The sequence below is a fragment of the Epinephelus fuscoguttatus genome, linkage group LG7, assembly GCF_011397635.1.
Source record: "Epinephelus fuscoguttatus linkage group LG7, E.fuscoguttatus.final_Chr_v1".
NCBI lineage: Eukaryota > Metazoa > Chordata > Actinopteri > Perciformes > Serranidae > Epinephelus > Epinephelus fuscoguttatus.
In genome coordinates, this window is record NC_064758.1 from 30801498 (window position 1) to 30816954 (window position 15457).

At 41.5% G+C, this 15457-nt stretch overlaps 2 protein-coding genes across 4 annotated transcripts in view; one reads left to right on the forward strand and one right to left on the reverse strand.

Moving 5' to 3' along the window:
• fbln2 (fibulin 2) overlaps positions 1-1258 on the reverse strand; it is a 33773-nt gene extending 32515 nt beyond the window's left edge. For both annotated transcript variants that reach the window (XM_049581281.1, XM_049581280.1), the window contains exon 1: positions 1134-1258. The gene's annotated coding sequence lies outside the window, so the exon portion shown is untranslated. The remainder of the gene's footprint in view (positions 1-1133) is intronic.
• A 9891-nt stretch (positions 1259-11149) lies between these two features.
• Positions 11150-15457, forward strand: part of nup210 (nucleoporin 210) — a 45525-nt gene continuing 41217 nt past the window's right edge. For both annotated transcript variants that reach the window (XM_049581198.1, XM_049581199.1), the window contains exons 1-2: positions 11150-11755; positions 15293-15432. In XM_049581198.1, the coding sequence (XP_049437155.1) occupies positions 11595-11755; positions 15293-15432 (301 nt within the window). In that variant the 5' untranslated portion in view covers positions 11150-11594. The remainder of the gene's footprint in view (positions 11756-15292; positions 15433-15457) is intronic.

The window sequence follows — 15457 nt, forward strand, 5'->3', positions numbered from 1 at the left end:
GCACGACCTGCAACCCCCGATCTTTTGAGAAAATACAAAGACATGCACGAATCTGGTTATTTCAAGTGCATCTGCCTGACTGTGCAATCCAATTCCTGCCTATGTGCTGAGCAAAAAAATGCAGTGCATATATATGAAGATAATGAAAAACAAAAGCTAGAAGCCTTCACAATGATCTCAGGGTCATCAGAATAAACATCTGTTGCTGTGTCTTCCTTCATAACTCAGGCAAAACCACAGAACAACACAAACTGCTCTGCAGCTCTGTTCACTCAATGATGTCTTTGTGTGCTGTGGGTACAAAATCATTTCACATATGGCCCTCTGCCATGGTGTGCTGAACGCAGCCCTAAAAGCACCAAACTCTAAATCCAGAGAGTGAAAGGGGGGTATAGGGGCCACTTGATGATGAGGAAATCTGATGGATGGAGAATAAAACCCATCTAGCTGTAACTTCAAAGACCATAAAGAGCTGTTTCCTGTGAGTGAAAAGTGGTCTGGGGTTGTTTGTTCAGCTATCAGTGCGGGGAATGTCCCACAAAGCATTTCAAACAGTGAATGTGTATCTTGTCATCCCAGTAGTAGCCCCAAAACTGACCTTTATCCTTTATGCTCGCTGTAAACCGCTCGGACACGCACGTACGCACGCGCAAACACTTTCCCCAGGAATCTTTTGATTCCCGAACTCACGAGCGAACGTCAATAACTTAACATTTCAATGACAGGTGAATGAGAGACGGACAACTTTGCGTAGAAGTATTTAAAAGCACACACTCGCTGTCACATTGAGCAGCATTTGTGATCAACGCTCTTAACTGTTGCAGCGTTTTGAACAAGACTCAGAGCCGACTCCAAAATTTGGACTTCACAGTCGTAAAGGCACGCATTAAATAAAGCATAACACAATTAAAGCTTTATTCCAAGCGTCGTGCCATGATAAAACCAGGAGCAGCAGGCAACAAGAAATCACCTCTCAACTCTTTAAAACAGGACGGTATTGATCACAGAGAGGCTGTAGCCTAAATATTTCTCCCTCTATGCTCACATGTTCTCCAGTGGAAACCAAAATGCTCCAAATATCATGTCCTGCATTGACACTGATTGTTTCTATCCACGAAAATCATGTTGCCTACCTTGCGTCTGTGCAGCGCTGCTGTGCTCCTAAAGGAAACTTGTGCGTTAAGTTTGTGTCCTGACTCCGACTTGGGAGGCTGGGAGCGCCCTCGCTCCCTTCTTTTTTTTCTGAGGGGGGGAGGGCGTGTCGAACTTTCATAGAATCACCTCCAAGACTTTCGAAATGATTTCTCTTCCCCTTTCTGCATTATAATCACCAAGGATACGAGAAATTGCTTTATAAGGAAATGGAGTGACGTCGGTGGAAAAATGTGTTGTCAGGATTCTGCTTAAACATGACTGTGATGAGCCAAACGTTAATGAGGATACTGTGCAGATGAATATAATGATCACACCGGGGAGATAAGGGTGCCTCTGGTCATATAATCTTCTAACAATATAAAAAAAAAATCAGTGTCCCTTTTAAATAGTTTGTATTTGTACATTTGTGCATGTTCACTGTTTAACCTCACTATAGTTACAGCAACACAGCCTCCAATTAGTTGCCACATTATTGACTGATGTCCTTTTTACTTGCAGTGATGCCAACAAGCCAAATTAATAAATCAAGCTCATACAGTCAGGCACCATTAGACATCACATGATGTCTGCGATCTTTGTCAGCAGAGCATTTTGGGTAGATTATTCTATTATGACTGTAATTAGTGGAATCTGATATACTGGTCTGTCCTCAGCAGACCACAGAGAATTTTATCTTTTCAGCATCTCTCCTTTTTTTCTCTTAGTTTGATCTTCAGGATAATTGAGTCACTAGTGAGAATAAATATAGACAACAGCTGCCTCAGTAGATGAATAGACTGATCAGACAGGCAGCCGGGGCACTGGGGCCATTGATCACTTTGTTTCAGGGGTCTCCCTTGACTAATCAATGACAGAGATGAGTCAGTGGCCCCATTATTAGTTTTCTCTATTCATTATAATCAAATGCTTGCACAGCTGCACCAGTCACACGCCATGAAGGCCCCCCAGATGCTCATGAATGCCTTTTCCAATCTCTCATCTAATTTGCAGTCCTGCTTAAAAATGATTCCATTTTGCATTATTGCAACTTGTGAGCAGTTGTGTGTGGGGTCAAAGGAATATATTGTACATTATAATTCTGTAAATCCTCAGTGACAGTTATCCTCTGAGCACATTTACATCTAATAATGTGACTTGCATAAGTCCATAGTAACAACAGCAACACTATATTGATTTTCCTGGTTCAGTTTGACCTGTGCCTGGTGGCCAAGCTGTTTATATGCCTACAGGAGACACATGTGTGACGCAGGTCCAATGAACGCAAGTTCAACTCACAACTCATATGATCATTAATAACATAGACATGAGCCGAGTGGCCTTGGAGCTGGCTGATGCCCAGGGGGGCTGTTGTCACTCCTCTGTGCAGCCCTGCCCTGCTGTGAAGTCTAAAACACAACCAGGCTGCGCCGATAAGCTGCTGACCCTCAGAATGGCAGCCAAGTAAAAGCATCATCAGATTTTACTGGCAGATTACATAACACGCATTACCCATGACCACCTGCAGCGACATGAGTGTCGCAACACACTGTACTGTTTTCCCAATTACCACTTCAGAAGTAAATTATCCCCTGTGCCGTTTCAACAGCTACAAATGGTGCCTTTAGTTCTGAATTGAATACTTTCAACAGTCTGCATGAAAATAAATCATCTCTGTGATGAAAGAGTAGTGGTCAAACAGAAATGACTCCCTTAACGCTGCATGCCTTGAACACGTGAGGCCTTCCAGGCTCCAGAGAGATGTCCTCATGTCACAGGAGGGGACCAAATGACCTGTTCCCCCCACAGTAGTTGACCCCTCCTCACTCCTCTGGGGCCAGAAAGCCTCAGCTCAGTAATGGCTCTCAGCCTGCGAGATAATGTCATCTGACACGCACTGATTTGGGAGAGGTAATTGCACCCCACACTGTTGTAATTTCTCATTCATGCATGTTTGAATGGTGACTTATGCCACTACTAATTGCCCAAGCCCGGTGTCTGCAACCCTGCCTTGTAATAATGGACCTAATGGGCACTTTCTCTGCTTCACACTCGGTATATTGAATTAAAGTTTAAAGTTTAATACACTGTGTTTATTATTTGTTCTCCGAACAGAGTGAAGTCATTCTTGCCTCAGTTCCTTTGATGATAGCATAGCCTTAATATTCCTCAGGGTTTTATTAAAAGCGATGCCAGTGGTGATGACATCACTGTCTGCTCGGGCCTCATAATGCAGGAGGCGTTAACACTATCTGTCCATTGTGTGATGCATTGTCCTGATCTTCTCCTCTTGTTTAAACAGGTGGGCAGAGCCTCAAAGTGTTTGTTGTGACCTTTGTTAGGCCTGAGAGGCAGTGTGTGGGGTGGTCTAAATTGATATATTGCATGGCTTGGTCCATTATCTGCTCATGCCATAAGTAATTTTGCAAGAGCTTGAGTATGGAATCATCCTTACACGTCATCCCATAACAGAATTAAGCAGGAATTATGCATGAATCCAAACAAAGTGCCAGATGATTATTCTTAATCTCCTAATAATAGTGTTTTGGCATATGTGGGTAATGACCAATACATGCAAATTCTCTTTGTTTTTTTTTGTACTTGTGTACACAGATGTGTTCTCTTTCAACACACTGCTGCGGGTCTATCAGATGAAGTGAGGAGAGGAAGTCTTTAAAGCAAACCAGCAAAGACACGGCACAGTGGCTCCGCGGGGGGCTACAAGACGGGAAATTAGGACCCAAATGTAATGTGCCGAAAGTGACTCCCCACCTGTGGCTTGTAAAGACTTTCCAGGGTCTAGTTAAACGGCGTGTCTGCTGTAGGGTTGCAGCCCCACAGTATAGCCCACAGCAGCTTTTGGCTCTGCTGTGAAACAGCAAAATGTTTAGTTCTGCTTCATTTCTGCATTGTAATATTTAATACATTTTAATTTTAATGCAGCGTGCTATCAATAATATGGCTAAAAGGTAGTCTAATGCTTGAAACTAGTATCAAGAGGGCTATTATTAATATAATTTTACCTGAGGTGAATTCAAATGAGAAATCTCTTTCAGTTGTAAATAAAGAGAAGTTCGTATGCATTAAATGAGAGGCACATGGAAGCATTTTGGCAAGATAACACCTTCATTGTCCATGCTCATGAATGCATAGAGCTGCAAATGCAGATCCACTCAGCTCTATCCACCTAATAATGCCTACACCATGGAAATGGCAAGGGAATTTACAGCATGTAGTTAAGGCTGTGTAAAGCGACCTGACCCTTAAAAGCACAGCTCTGTAGAGTGTAACTGTTTGACTTTCCACGCCAAGCTAATCTGAAAGTGAAAAGGTGTATTACTTCTCAAGGGAAAGGTTGATATTTAAGGAATTTTTTTTTCTTTCATTATTTTCTTTCATATATAAGAAGTTCAGCAGACTTTGGATTCAAGCCCCTCTGGACATCTGTAGTCTTATCACACACAGAATTGTGCGACAGCTAGTCCCACCTCCCTGTCCTTTTTTACATTTCTTGGAACATACAGCTCCCCGAGGGAAAGGCTGATTCCACTGGATAGTAACACCTTTTATTATGCCTACCTACAGCAGTTTTTTACTGAGCCTCACACCTAGGGGGACCCTTAAGCTGTGTACTTGCAAAACTATTTGAAGCAGTGACCCGTCCAAAGCCTATTACATTTCTGGTAAAAGCTGAGCCACCAGCTGAGAGCACTGCCATTGAGTAACAGTTTAAGTAAGTGCCATGGCCTCCTGCACCCACTTGTTTGGACCAAGCCAAGCATGGTGGCCAAGAAAAGTTCCCGACTTCACACCAGGAAGGATGTGACTGCTGATGCATGCCAGATGAGCAGACACTAGATGGAATTTTACAGCAGCTGCAGCCATTTGTGACATAGGAAAATATTTTATGTGCAACATATGGGTGTCGCTGCATGGACTTCAGTGTTATAGCAGAGGTGAAGGGCTTTGATGTGTTCAGGAGTGGTATGTAATGCAGCACCATTGCCCAGTATAAGAGCGAGTGGATTTTTAATAATTTGGAACTGAAAGGTCAAGCATTAAAGGGACAGTTCACCCCAAAATCAAAAATACGCATTCTTTCCTGTAGTGCTATTTATCAATCTAGACTGTTTTGGTGTGAGTTGCAGAGTGTCAGAGATATTCTCCATACATATGTCTGCCTTCTCCCACATATAATGAAACTAGATGGCACTCGGCTTGTGGTGCTCAAAGTGCCAAAAAACACATTAGAAAAACTCAGCAGCAATGTCTCTTTACAGAAATCATGACCTGGTTACTCAAGATAATCCACAAACTTTGTTGTGAGGAGTTTCATGTAGGAACTACTTTCCTTTTACCAAACTACACCCACCAACCATATCACTATGCAGAAGGAAGAGTGCATCTACTGCTAGCTCACCTAGCACCACTGAGCTAGCTAACATTACAGCTCAGCAGATGAGGGCGCAAATTTGCAAATCCTAGGATAGCAAAGGAATAACTCGCCTTATGCTCCCTATGATTGGCTACTACTGGTTGCCTTCATTGGTTGGATTGGTTAGGTTTAGGCGAGAGGGGTAGCATTGGTTAAGGTTAGGGTAACAATGTCAGGGTAAGCCAGTCAGAGGCAGGGTAAGACAGGCCATTCATTACTATCCTAGGATTTACAAATTTGCGAGGAGGACGCTATTAGTGTTTATATCTTGCGTTATCATGAGCACAAGCTTCTCGTCCATGAGTAGATGCACACTTTCTTCTGCGCAGTAATACAGTTGGTGGGTGTGATTCTGTAGAAAGAAATAGTTCCTACATGAAACTGCTCACAACAAGGTCTGTGGATTATCTTCAGTAACCAGGTCATGATTTCTGAAAAGAGACATTGCTGTTTTTCAAACGTATTGTTTGCGCGCAGCACCACAAGTCAAGTGCCATCTAGTTCCATTATATTGGAGAGAAGGCAGACATCTCTACCGCCAATATCTCCAACAATCAGCAACTCACATCAGCACAATCTAGACTGATGAATAAGAGGTAAGAGGGAAAGTATGTATATTTGATTTTGGGGTGAACTGGCCCTTTAAGAACAAGAGTTGATTATAAGTACTGCAATCAGCAACTGTTAAAGGTTATGACAATTAAACTCACTAAATTTCCAACTCTTGGAGAACTTCCTGTTTATTCATTGGCCATAGCTCATGGCTGCTGAGCTCTAAGTCTGCCAGATTTGGATCGAGAAAATCATGTAAAGATCTATCCAAGATACAAGGCCCAGAAAAGAACTCCACATTACAAGAACTTTTCCCTGTCAGTGAGTTCAGTCTGGTCCTGCACTTTGTGTTGTCTAGACATGGGCGTCCATGTGAAGTGCGACAGACACAGAGCGTGACATTCAGGTATTGTTTTCCATGTTCTCAGACATTACATCATTCACTCCTGCCATCAATTGTACGTGCACTGCCCGTGGATAGGGTACAAAGATGAAACTAAAAGTAGGACTGAAGCCCACATGGAGCAGCTTTGCCAAAAATAAATTAAAGTTGTGCTTGTCTTCTCAGGTTTCATTCTCAACTGCCATCATTGTGCTGAAGAAAGATATGTCATTGTATTACAACCCAAAATAGCTTGAAAAAGTCAAACCAAGTTGGAGCAGCTGTCACTTTAGATCACGTTACCTTTGGAGTGTGGATATACTGTATATCATAGGTGGAGAGTGCTGCAGTTGCAACTGTATGGTTGTCATTAAAACCAGCCTATTGGAACACAGCACCAGCCAGTGATGGGCTTTCACTGCTAATGCATTCTGACTCAAACAATATGTCACCTTTGGCACAGTGCTGCATTATGTAAAACACTTCAAAACCACAGTGTATTCACTAATCAAGCTGTGCATCTCTCTGTGTCGAGAAAACGAGAGGCACAGACCAGGAGGGGCATTGCCATAATAACTTCAAAGCAGATGAGAGGGTTGGATCAGAAATAATGCAGCCAGTTGAACTCAGAATGTATAATTAACATTCTGTTAACAATTCATGTTCTATCTCAGGACTGATTTTAAAGCCAGAAAATGATCTCATACACAAACAAACCAAGGGGAGATCAGATATTAGATGGTCTGAGATTTTGGCTCTTAATCTTACACAGTATTATGCAGTCAAACATGTTGCCTTTTTTTGGCCATAGTCTTTTTCGTTGTTAAATATTGCATTCCCTTCTTTACCTATATCCTGTATAATAAACTTTTCCCCACCAGTCACTGCTGTCATCCATGCCTATGGGTCAGAATAATATCCATGTAGCTGTCAGTGACACCTAGGGGTGAAAAGTTGTACACTGCATGTTCTTGACTGCATGCTGAAGACTCAGACAGCAAAAAGATGCAATGGAGGAATGATTGGCAGGCAGACAGACGTATGTGATGGTCTGCTTTGTCAATGTAAAACAATACAAAACCAGTTGTGCTGTACGCAAATTAGTCAGTTACTAGAGTCGGCCATCGTCTAAATACCCTCCACTTCATATTTAATAACCGTGAAGAGCAGATATTTTTTTGTGTGTGTGGAAGGGCAAGGTAATGTTTGATTTGTGCTTTAATGGCTTTCATTTATCTTACATGGCCAGAGTCCACAGACAGGTAAATCTATTTAATGAGTGTCAAGGAGTAGCCAAACACTCAGAGTTATCACTAGAGCAAGAATATACAAAGTTATGTGATGAAGCAATGAATCATTTCTTTGTGAACAAACAAAAACAGACTTTTTTTCCCAGTCATTTCTATGGCCGTCTTTAATGATGGTTACATATTAGATTGCATTATGGTGTGTAAAGTTTTGTCCATCACCATGACATACAGTATCTGAGAGACTTCAAATATACACAAGAGATTAATGCACATCTTTCTGACACTGTGTCAATAAAAACTGCACATAAGCTTGAGATACGTGGATAAATTTAAGGGCTTTTTGGCTGCATTAGATTGTATATGTGTACCTACAATATAACCTGGTATCTCAGTTGTATTGCTTCAACAGTGACATTCAAAGTTGATAAACTTGGTGTGCCAAAGGGGAATTCAAATGCTGCTTGACAATGCTTGTCGATTCAATTTCAGTTTTATTCAAGTTTATTGATTTACACAGCCCAATATCACAAATCACAATTTGCCTCAGAGTGCTTTACAACATACAACAGCCTCTGTCCTCTGACCCTGCAGCGAATAAGGAACTCCACAGCTGCAAAAACAAAACAGATTAAAAAAAAAAACCAACCCAAATTAAACAAACAAACAAAAAACCTTTAACCAGAAAAAATGAAGAAACCCCAGAACAGACCAACAAAATCAAATTATAGTATAGACGGCTGGTCCTCAGGCTCACTTCCTCTAACAGCACAAGGCCTCAGAACAATCCTCACACAATCCAGCCAACCAAATTCTCGCTAAAGAAAAAGAAAACTAAATAAACTATTGGTCATCTAGCCCAAAAACTCAAAACAAACTTCAGTGCTATTTGGCTGTAAACCAGGGGGCAGCAACCTGCAGCTTTTTAGACCCTCTCCAATGGCTCCTTGTGGCTTTGACAGAAAATTATTTGGAAATGAATAACCACTATTTTATTATTTTAACATTTTTATTTATTGTTGTAGGCCTAAAGTGATTCTTACATTCTTTAACTGTGACAATGTGTAGCCTGTACACCGCTTTAAAAAAACATTTCATCAACTAAAATGTGCGTCACACATCCGGCCTGGCGCCTTTTCCTCTTAAACCATCACTAACAATGGCTGCAGTAATTTTGAGTCGTCCTAGCTAGGCTAGCTGTGGATTCAAAATGCAAAAAGGGAAAAGTCTTAAGGGAAAATAGAGAATTTAATAGTGTGTGGACAGATTAGTTTGCTTTCACTGGCAATGCTGCAAAGTTAAAGTAGCAAATAATCATATAAATAGCACACTGCAGAAAACCATCTTGTACTAAATCATATTAATGAATGCTCATTTAGATCTATTAGTAATGCTGACAGGCTAAATTCAACTTAAAACGGGCTATTTTGCCTTTATTATAAGGCTCAAATAGGTTTTGCAGCTCCAAACAGATTTTTTTTCCTTTTTGGCCAAATATAGTAGAGGTTGCTGACCCCTGCTCTGAACAGACAATACATGATGGCAAACTATATGTCTGTCGTGACTAATCAGGCACTGAGAAAGACACTATGTACAGACTCAGTGATCACAGCCTGGCCATAGAGACTGGCAGACACAGGCAGACCTGACTGCCCAGACAAGACAGGCCGTGTCAGCTCTGTCCTCAGAGACAGGTGGAGACAGGGCAACATTTCCCGCTACAATGATGCACATATGAAGGAATCAGGACAAAGTTCTTTCCAAAAATCAAATGTATTCATGTCACAGCCTGAGAGACAAGCAAGACAGCAACATATAGTCCATCTCCCTCTTAATCAATTTACTTTTCTTTGTCAGTTGATCTACTTAGGCCAGCAAATTGGACTGGTTGGCGCTAGGGGTGGGGGGTGAGGGGGATTGTTGTGTGTTATTGTGATTGTTGCTTGTCATATGAACAACAATAAAAAGTTGATAGCAAGGAAACATATAGCTCATCTCCTCACAGATCACACTCTGCCTTTTTATTTACTCCTCCAATTAATGAGTTTTTTTTTCTTTAATCTGTATGTCTATGATTTTGTATTCTATTTATATTCACTCGTTATTTGGTTCTTTAATCATTTAAATGCTTATTATATTCCACTACAGTTAATGTCATTCACTGTCTGAAATTGTAATTGTGCTTCGGCAACACATATGAAATGTCACGCCAATAAAGCTTATTGAATTGAAATTGAAATGAGATGGCAACCACAATCACAATTTGTGCACATGCTGTCATCTTGATGTAAATAAAAGTGCACCATTGACCACCACCAAAAATTAAAATATGTGTCTTGAAGTAAATCACACGCCATGTGCATGATGCTCTTTTGCACACTTTTTGAGTGCCTGAAAGCTAATTAGCTGCTTGTACATCAGAGCAGATTGTGGTGCATATTTATGTGGGAATATAGATTTTTTTAAGGAGTTACTAATGTTTTGTTATTTATGTATTTTTTTAAAATTATTTTATTTAGTTATTATGTTTTTTCCTCTTGTGTATTTACATATATTTGATGTGCTAACACTTGGTGAGACTGTTTATGTTAGACAAAAAAAAAGTCTGATAAAATATTGATGAAAAAATGAGAATATTACTAGTTATTAATCAGAATTTTCAACAAGATGGCTTATTTATTTAAAATTTCATTTTATTTGACAGGGACAATGCAATATAACATAGTTCCAATACAGAGTATGGGACTGATGTTTATAGCTGTTGCTAATTTTCAACTCTTATTCCTAGTTGGGCTTTTACATGTAGACCTAAAATGTTGTTAAAATATACAGTTTAAAACATCATACAAGCACAATATGCTATAAACATTGAAGGCACAATAAAATACATAGACCTCAATCCACACACTACAACATACTACAGCACAACAGTACATATACTAATGTACACATACCACAATACACCAACACACTAATTACACTAATACCCCTCAAAGGTTTGAGTGCATTCAGCTAAAAGTAACAACAGCTCTGGTTTGCTTTTAACCAGCATTTATACACTTATAGTGCAGGTTCCTGTTGATTTTGTAGTATAGTGATGCATAGGGCTATTTCTAAAACAAATGTGCAGTTAAGTAAATTAAAACCAACCAAGCACACAAGGATCAAGGGGCTTTCCCCTAAAGGTCTGGAGTCCACTTTTCCCCCTCTCTAGGGTAATCCAGGCTTGCTTGCAGCATAGATTGATGTAATTTGATTAAAATTAAAACCAATCCAATTAAATAACGGCCTAATTCAATTGAAATGGAAGACTGAGAAAAACAAACTGTACCTTTAAGAAAGCGCGTCATCCTCGCTGTTGACCACCCTGTCTGTGACGTATACCCACTCCCGGCATGCACACTGGGGAAGTCCAATTATTGCTAATGGCGGGTATTTGTACTAAAATACATAATGCTATTGTAAGCTAGCTGTATATATTAATATTGAACCGGGGCTTTGGAATTAGTAGTCGCTTCGTGTTTTAAAGAATCTCCGAGGATATACGAAGCGAAGGAGCTGAGTTAGAGGGCTCGGGGACATTGTAACTGTTAACATCATGTGTCTGCTGTCTGTTAACTACTGAGTCAAACTGAAACTGAGCAGGAAGATAACGTGTTTGAAATAGCTTTCAGTAGCGATGTTAGCCCACCTGAACGTCTGCCTCAGAGCCACAGCTCCTAAACTACCGCACAAATAGCTAAACTTAATGGGACGGAGGAAGTTAAGCTAGTACAGAAACTCAGCGTTCATTCATTCGACCGTTGGGATCGCTGCCAGTAAATGTGCGCACGCTCATGAAACGGAAATGATTTCGTTTAAGTTATCAGTGTTTGTATTGCTAGCATTATTAACCGTTATAAGAGTTAACGGTTCCTCGAAACTGAATATCCCCAAAGTGTTGCTACCGCTCGCTAGAAGTACGAGAATTAACTTCACGTTGGAAACTACTGAAGGCTGCTACAGATGGTGAGTAGTCTGGCTGCGTGAGGTGAAGGGGAGCTGAGGGCATGCTGTGTGGAGCAGTGTCATGTTGCCTGGGGCATGCGAGGCCACATGGCCAAGTGTACTGGGAATGTGTGGGGGGCCCTGAGACAGCTAAAGACGATTGAGATTAAGATTTTCCTGTACGTTATTCACCTTTGAATCCATCCAAGGTTACAGTAAGGACACAACTCCACCCCATGTATGAAAATGTCACCTTAAAGGTCAGGGGCCATGTTCACAAAGCTTCCTAAGAGTTGCTCCTAGTGACTAAATTCTTTTCCCCTTAAAGTTAAGACTAGGTCCTTAGATAAGTCATACACTACTTAAAAGACCTCCTAAGGCGAGAAACTGTACGGAGCAGGAGGGGGACTTTTAAGAGGCTTAAGAGTTTCTTAATCAGAGGAGAAAATGTTGGAAACACAAAATTTGTAGAAATATTCTCCTAACGCAGAATGAGTGAGCAAATGAAATGCTACAGAATAGCTTGGGCATGGATAATATGTGTGGTTGATGTCATTAGGGATCACTTTTCCCAACTTACGCTATGACACCAGAAATAAAATGATTACAACACTAAGATACTTGGAAAACTGGAAAAATGCAGCAGTGATGACTTGGGTCTGTCTCAACCTTCCATCAGCAGAGTGATCACACTAAACAATGACAACTAGTGCTGCACGATTAATCTAATTGCAATCGCGATGTCAGGCTCTGCGATTACATAACCGCATAAAAGGCTGCGATTTGCGATTTAATGTAGGCTAAATAAATGTTAACGTGTGTGCCTGTGAACGTGACTGCTTCTCCTGCAGTGTGTGGAATTTGTTGACATCACGCCCACAAGCTATCCTGGTGCGTGCAGCCGGCGTGCAGCAGTGACCAACACAAACGCTGAAGAAGAGTATGAGCTTGACCATGAACAGGCTGAGTTGGTGGTGAAAAAAACGCAACATCTATTACACGACCAATCTATATCAGCACTTGAGACGGGACATGGCGACTTTAACTTTTAAACTTTTACACAGCACGTCTTTCTGTCCAACGTCGCCGTACCTGAAAGACGTACTGTGTAAAAGTTTAAAAGTTAAAGTCGCTATGTCCCGTGGCAACATAACCAGTCTATATCAACACTTGAGACAGCACAGCACAGGGAAAAGTAGGAAGAGTGCATGCGAGAGAAAGCCGAGCCGTGTAACGTTAATGACAAAGAGACAACTGAAAGCCACCAGAGCCTCATAAAACAACATCCAAGCACAGTTACACAAACATTTGTAAGTGTTACAGAGAAATCATGGACTCCATAACAAATGAAAAATTGAGCAACTTTGCTCGGGTTCGGCCCACTTGACATGCTGCTGTGTTGTGCTATGGCGCTGGAATTTGTCATTTACATGACAATGCCTGAACGCAACACAGGCTCGCTCCGCTGTGTGTACGGTTTATGTTTATGTTTATTTTATTTAAGAGGGAGCAGTGCACATTAATTAATATGATCACTTAAGTCACATAAATGTGCCAAATTTAGCTATACAGGCTCATTTTCATCTGCAGATGTGCTGCGCTTCTGTGTGAGCAGCGTGTTTGACTGTGCTCAGTCTGTTGATGGTCATTGACACACTGTCTGTCCATAACAATAACTATGTCAGGTCGGTGCCCCCCTAATGTAATGTAGGGGAAACACTGAATCAAGCAAAAAGACTCATGATACCATTTATTTATTATATTTTATTGTAATTATATTGTAATCGCAATCGCAATATTGTCCACCATAATCGCAATCGCACATTTTTATCAAATCGTGCAGCACTAATGACAACACTTTCACTGTCTGTTCATTTCATTTCCACTGGGTGTCCACACCTTGCAGGCTCACTAAAGGGTATGGCACTGACAACCAATCACATCGTCATCTTCTTCTAACCGCTTCATCCTCTTGAGGGTCGCGGGGGGGCTGGAGCCTATCCCAGCTGACATCGGGCGAGAGGCAGGGTACACCCTGGACAGATCGCCAAACTATCACAGGGCTGACACATAGAGACAAACAACCATTCACACTCACATTCACACCTATGGACAATTTAGAGTCACCAATTAACCTAGTCCCCAGTCTGCATGTCTTTGGACTGTGGGAGGAAGCCGGAGTGCCCGGAGAGAACCCATGCTGACACGGGGAGAACATGCAAACTCCACACAGAAGGGCTCCCACGCCCGGGATCGAACCGGCAACCCTCTTGCTGTGAGGCGAGAGTGCTAACCACCACACCACCGTGCCGCCCCCCAATCACATCTGTTAAAAGAATCCATCATACCTAGCAACGGGGTCAACCACACCTTCTCACTAAGATAAAAGTGTCTGTCCCTCTGAAAACTTTCCTAAATTACTCACTAAAAAAAAATTGGGCTAAGTTAGGAGCTCTCTGAGAGTATTCTCCCAATCTTTGTGAATACGGCCTCAGGTGTGAAGGATTTAGGGGCATCTACTGATAGAAATGGTATAAAATATTCATGACTTTGTTTTCAATGGTTCATAATCACCTGAAAATAAGAATTGTAGTTTTGTTACCTTGGAAAGAGTGTTTATATCTACATACAGAGCGGGTCCTCTTCCACTGAGTCCACCATGTTTTTGTACAGTAGCCCAGGATGGACAAATCAGACACTGGCTCTAGATCGGGCCATTTGTGTTTTCGCATTTGCTTCTGTAGTTCTCCTAGATGCTTAACACACCACACTGAGTTTAAGAACTAGTGGCAATAAATGCCAGCTATTGTGTTGCCTCATGTCACCCGTGTCCCAGCCAAAAAGTTGTATATGAAAACACTGCAAAGACTGACCAGCATGTACATTCTCCCAGTGCGTGAGATGAAATATCTCTCCACATCAGCAGATGGAGATAGTCTGTATGTGTCATTCAAAAAGGGAAACCAGAACACTGTCGACATGCTAATTAGCCAGTTAGCCCATTAATAACACAATCCAATGTTGAAAGAACAGAGCATATGTACCAACGATAACGCAAACTATCATGAAGCGTTTTTGCTAATAAGCTTAATGGCTAAAGAAAAATAATCTTACCTTATGCAACAAGTTTGTTTTAGTCTCACTGCCTCTTGACTTAAGCCGTTTGTACTTTCCTCACCTCCATTTCGGATCTTGTGCACTGAGCTTGAACTGCCAATCGGAGTGATTTAATTCACAGATGGGCTCCTCTGTCGCTGATTCAACATGCTGAATCAGCTGAAAAAAAGCCGACAAGGGCACATGAGGTGACTTGGGTGACAGATGCTCATTGATGGCAACAATGCAACCAACAGCTGACAGTCGGCTTGATTTGTCAGGGCCTTAAAGTTCTGCAACCTCACGACTAGATGCCTCTAAATCCTACACACTGGACCTTAAAGTCTATTTATTATGAACATAAGGTCGACATTGTTATTGTGACAAATCTAGAAGAACGAAAGGGCTGCTGCTCCACTTTAGTACATGACCTGTTTTTTTGTCTGGTCATAATTCTTCCAGGTCTTCCACCAGACCAGAGGTGGCAAGCATCCAGGGTGTGGATGAAGAGAGCAGCAGAGGCTGCTCCCGGAAAGCTGTTCTCCAGGCTCTCTCCACCCAGCCCTCTAGACTGACCAGCATAATTCTGGCTGAAGATGTTGGTAAATACACGGTTGCTACAATAAT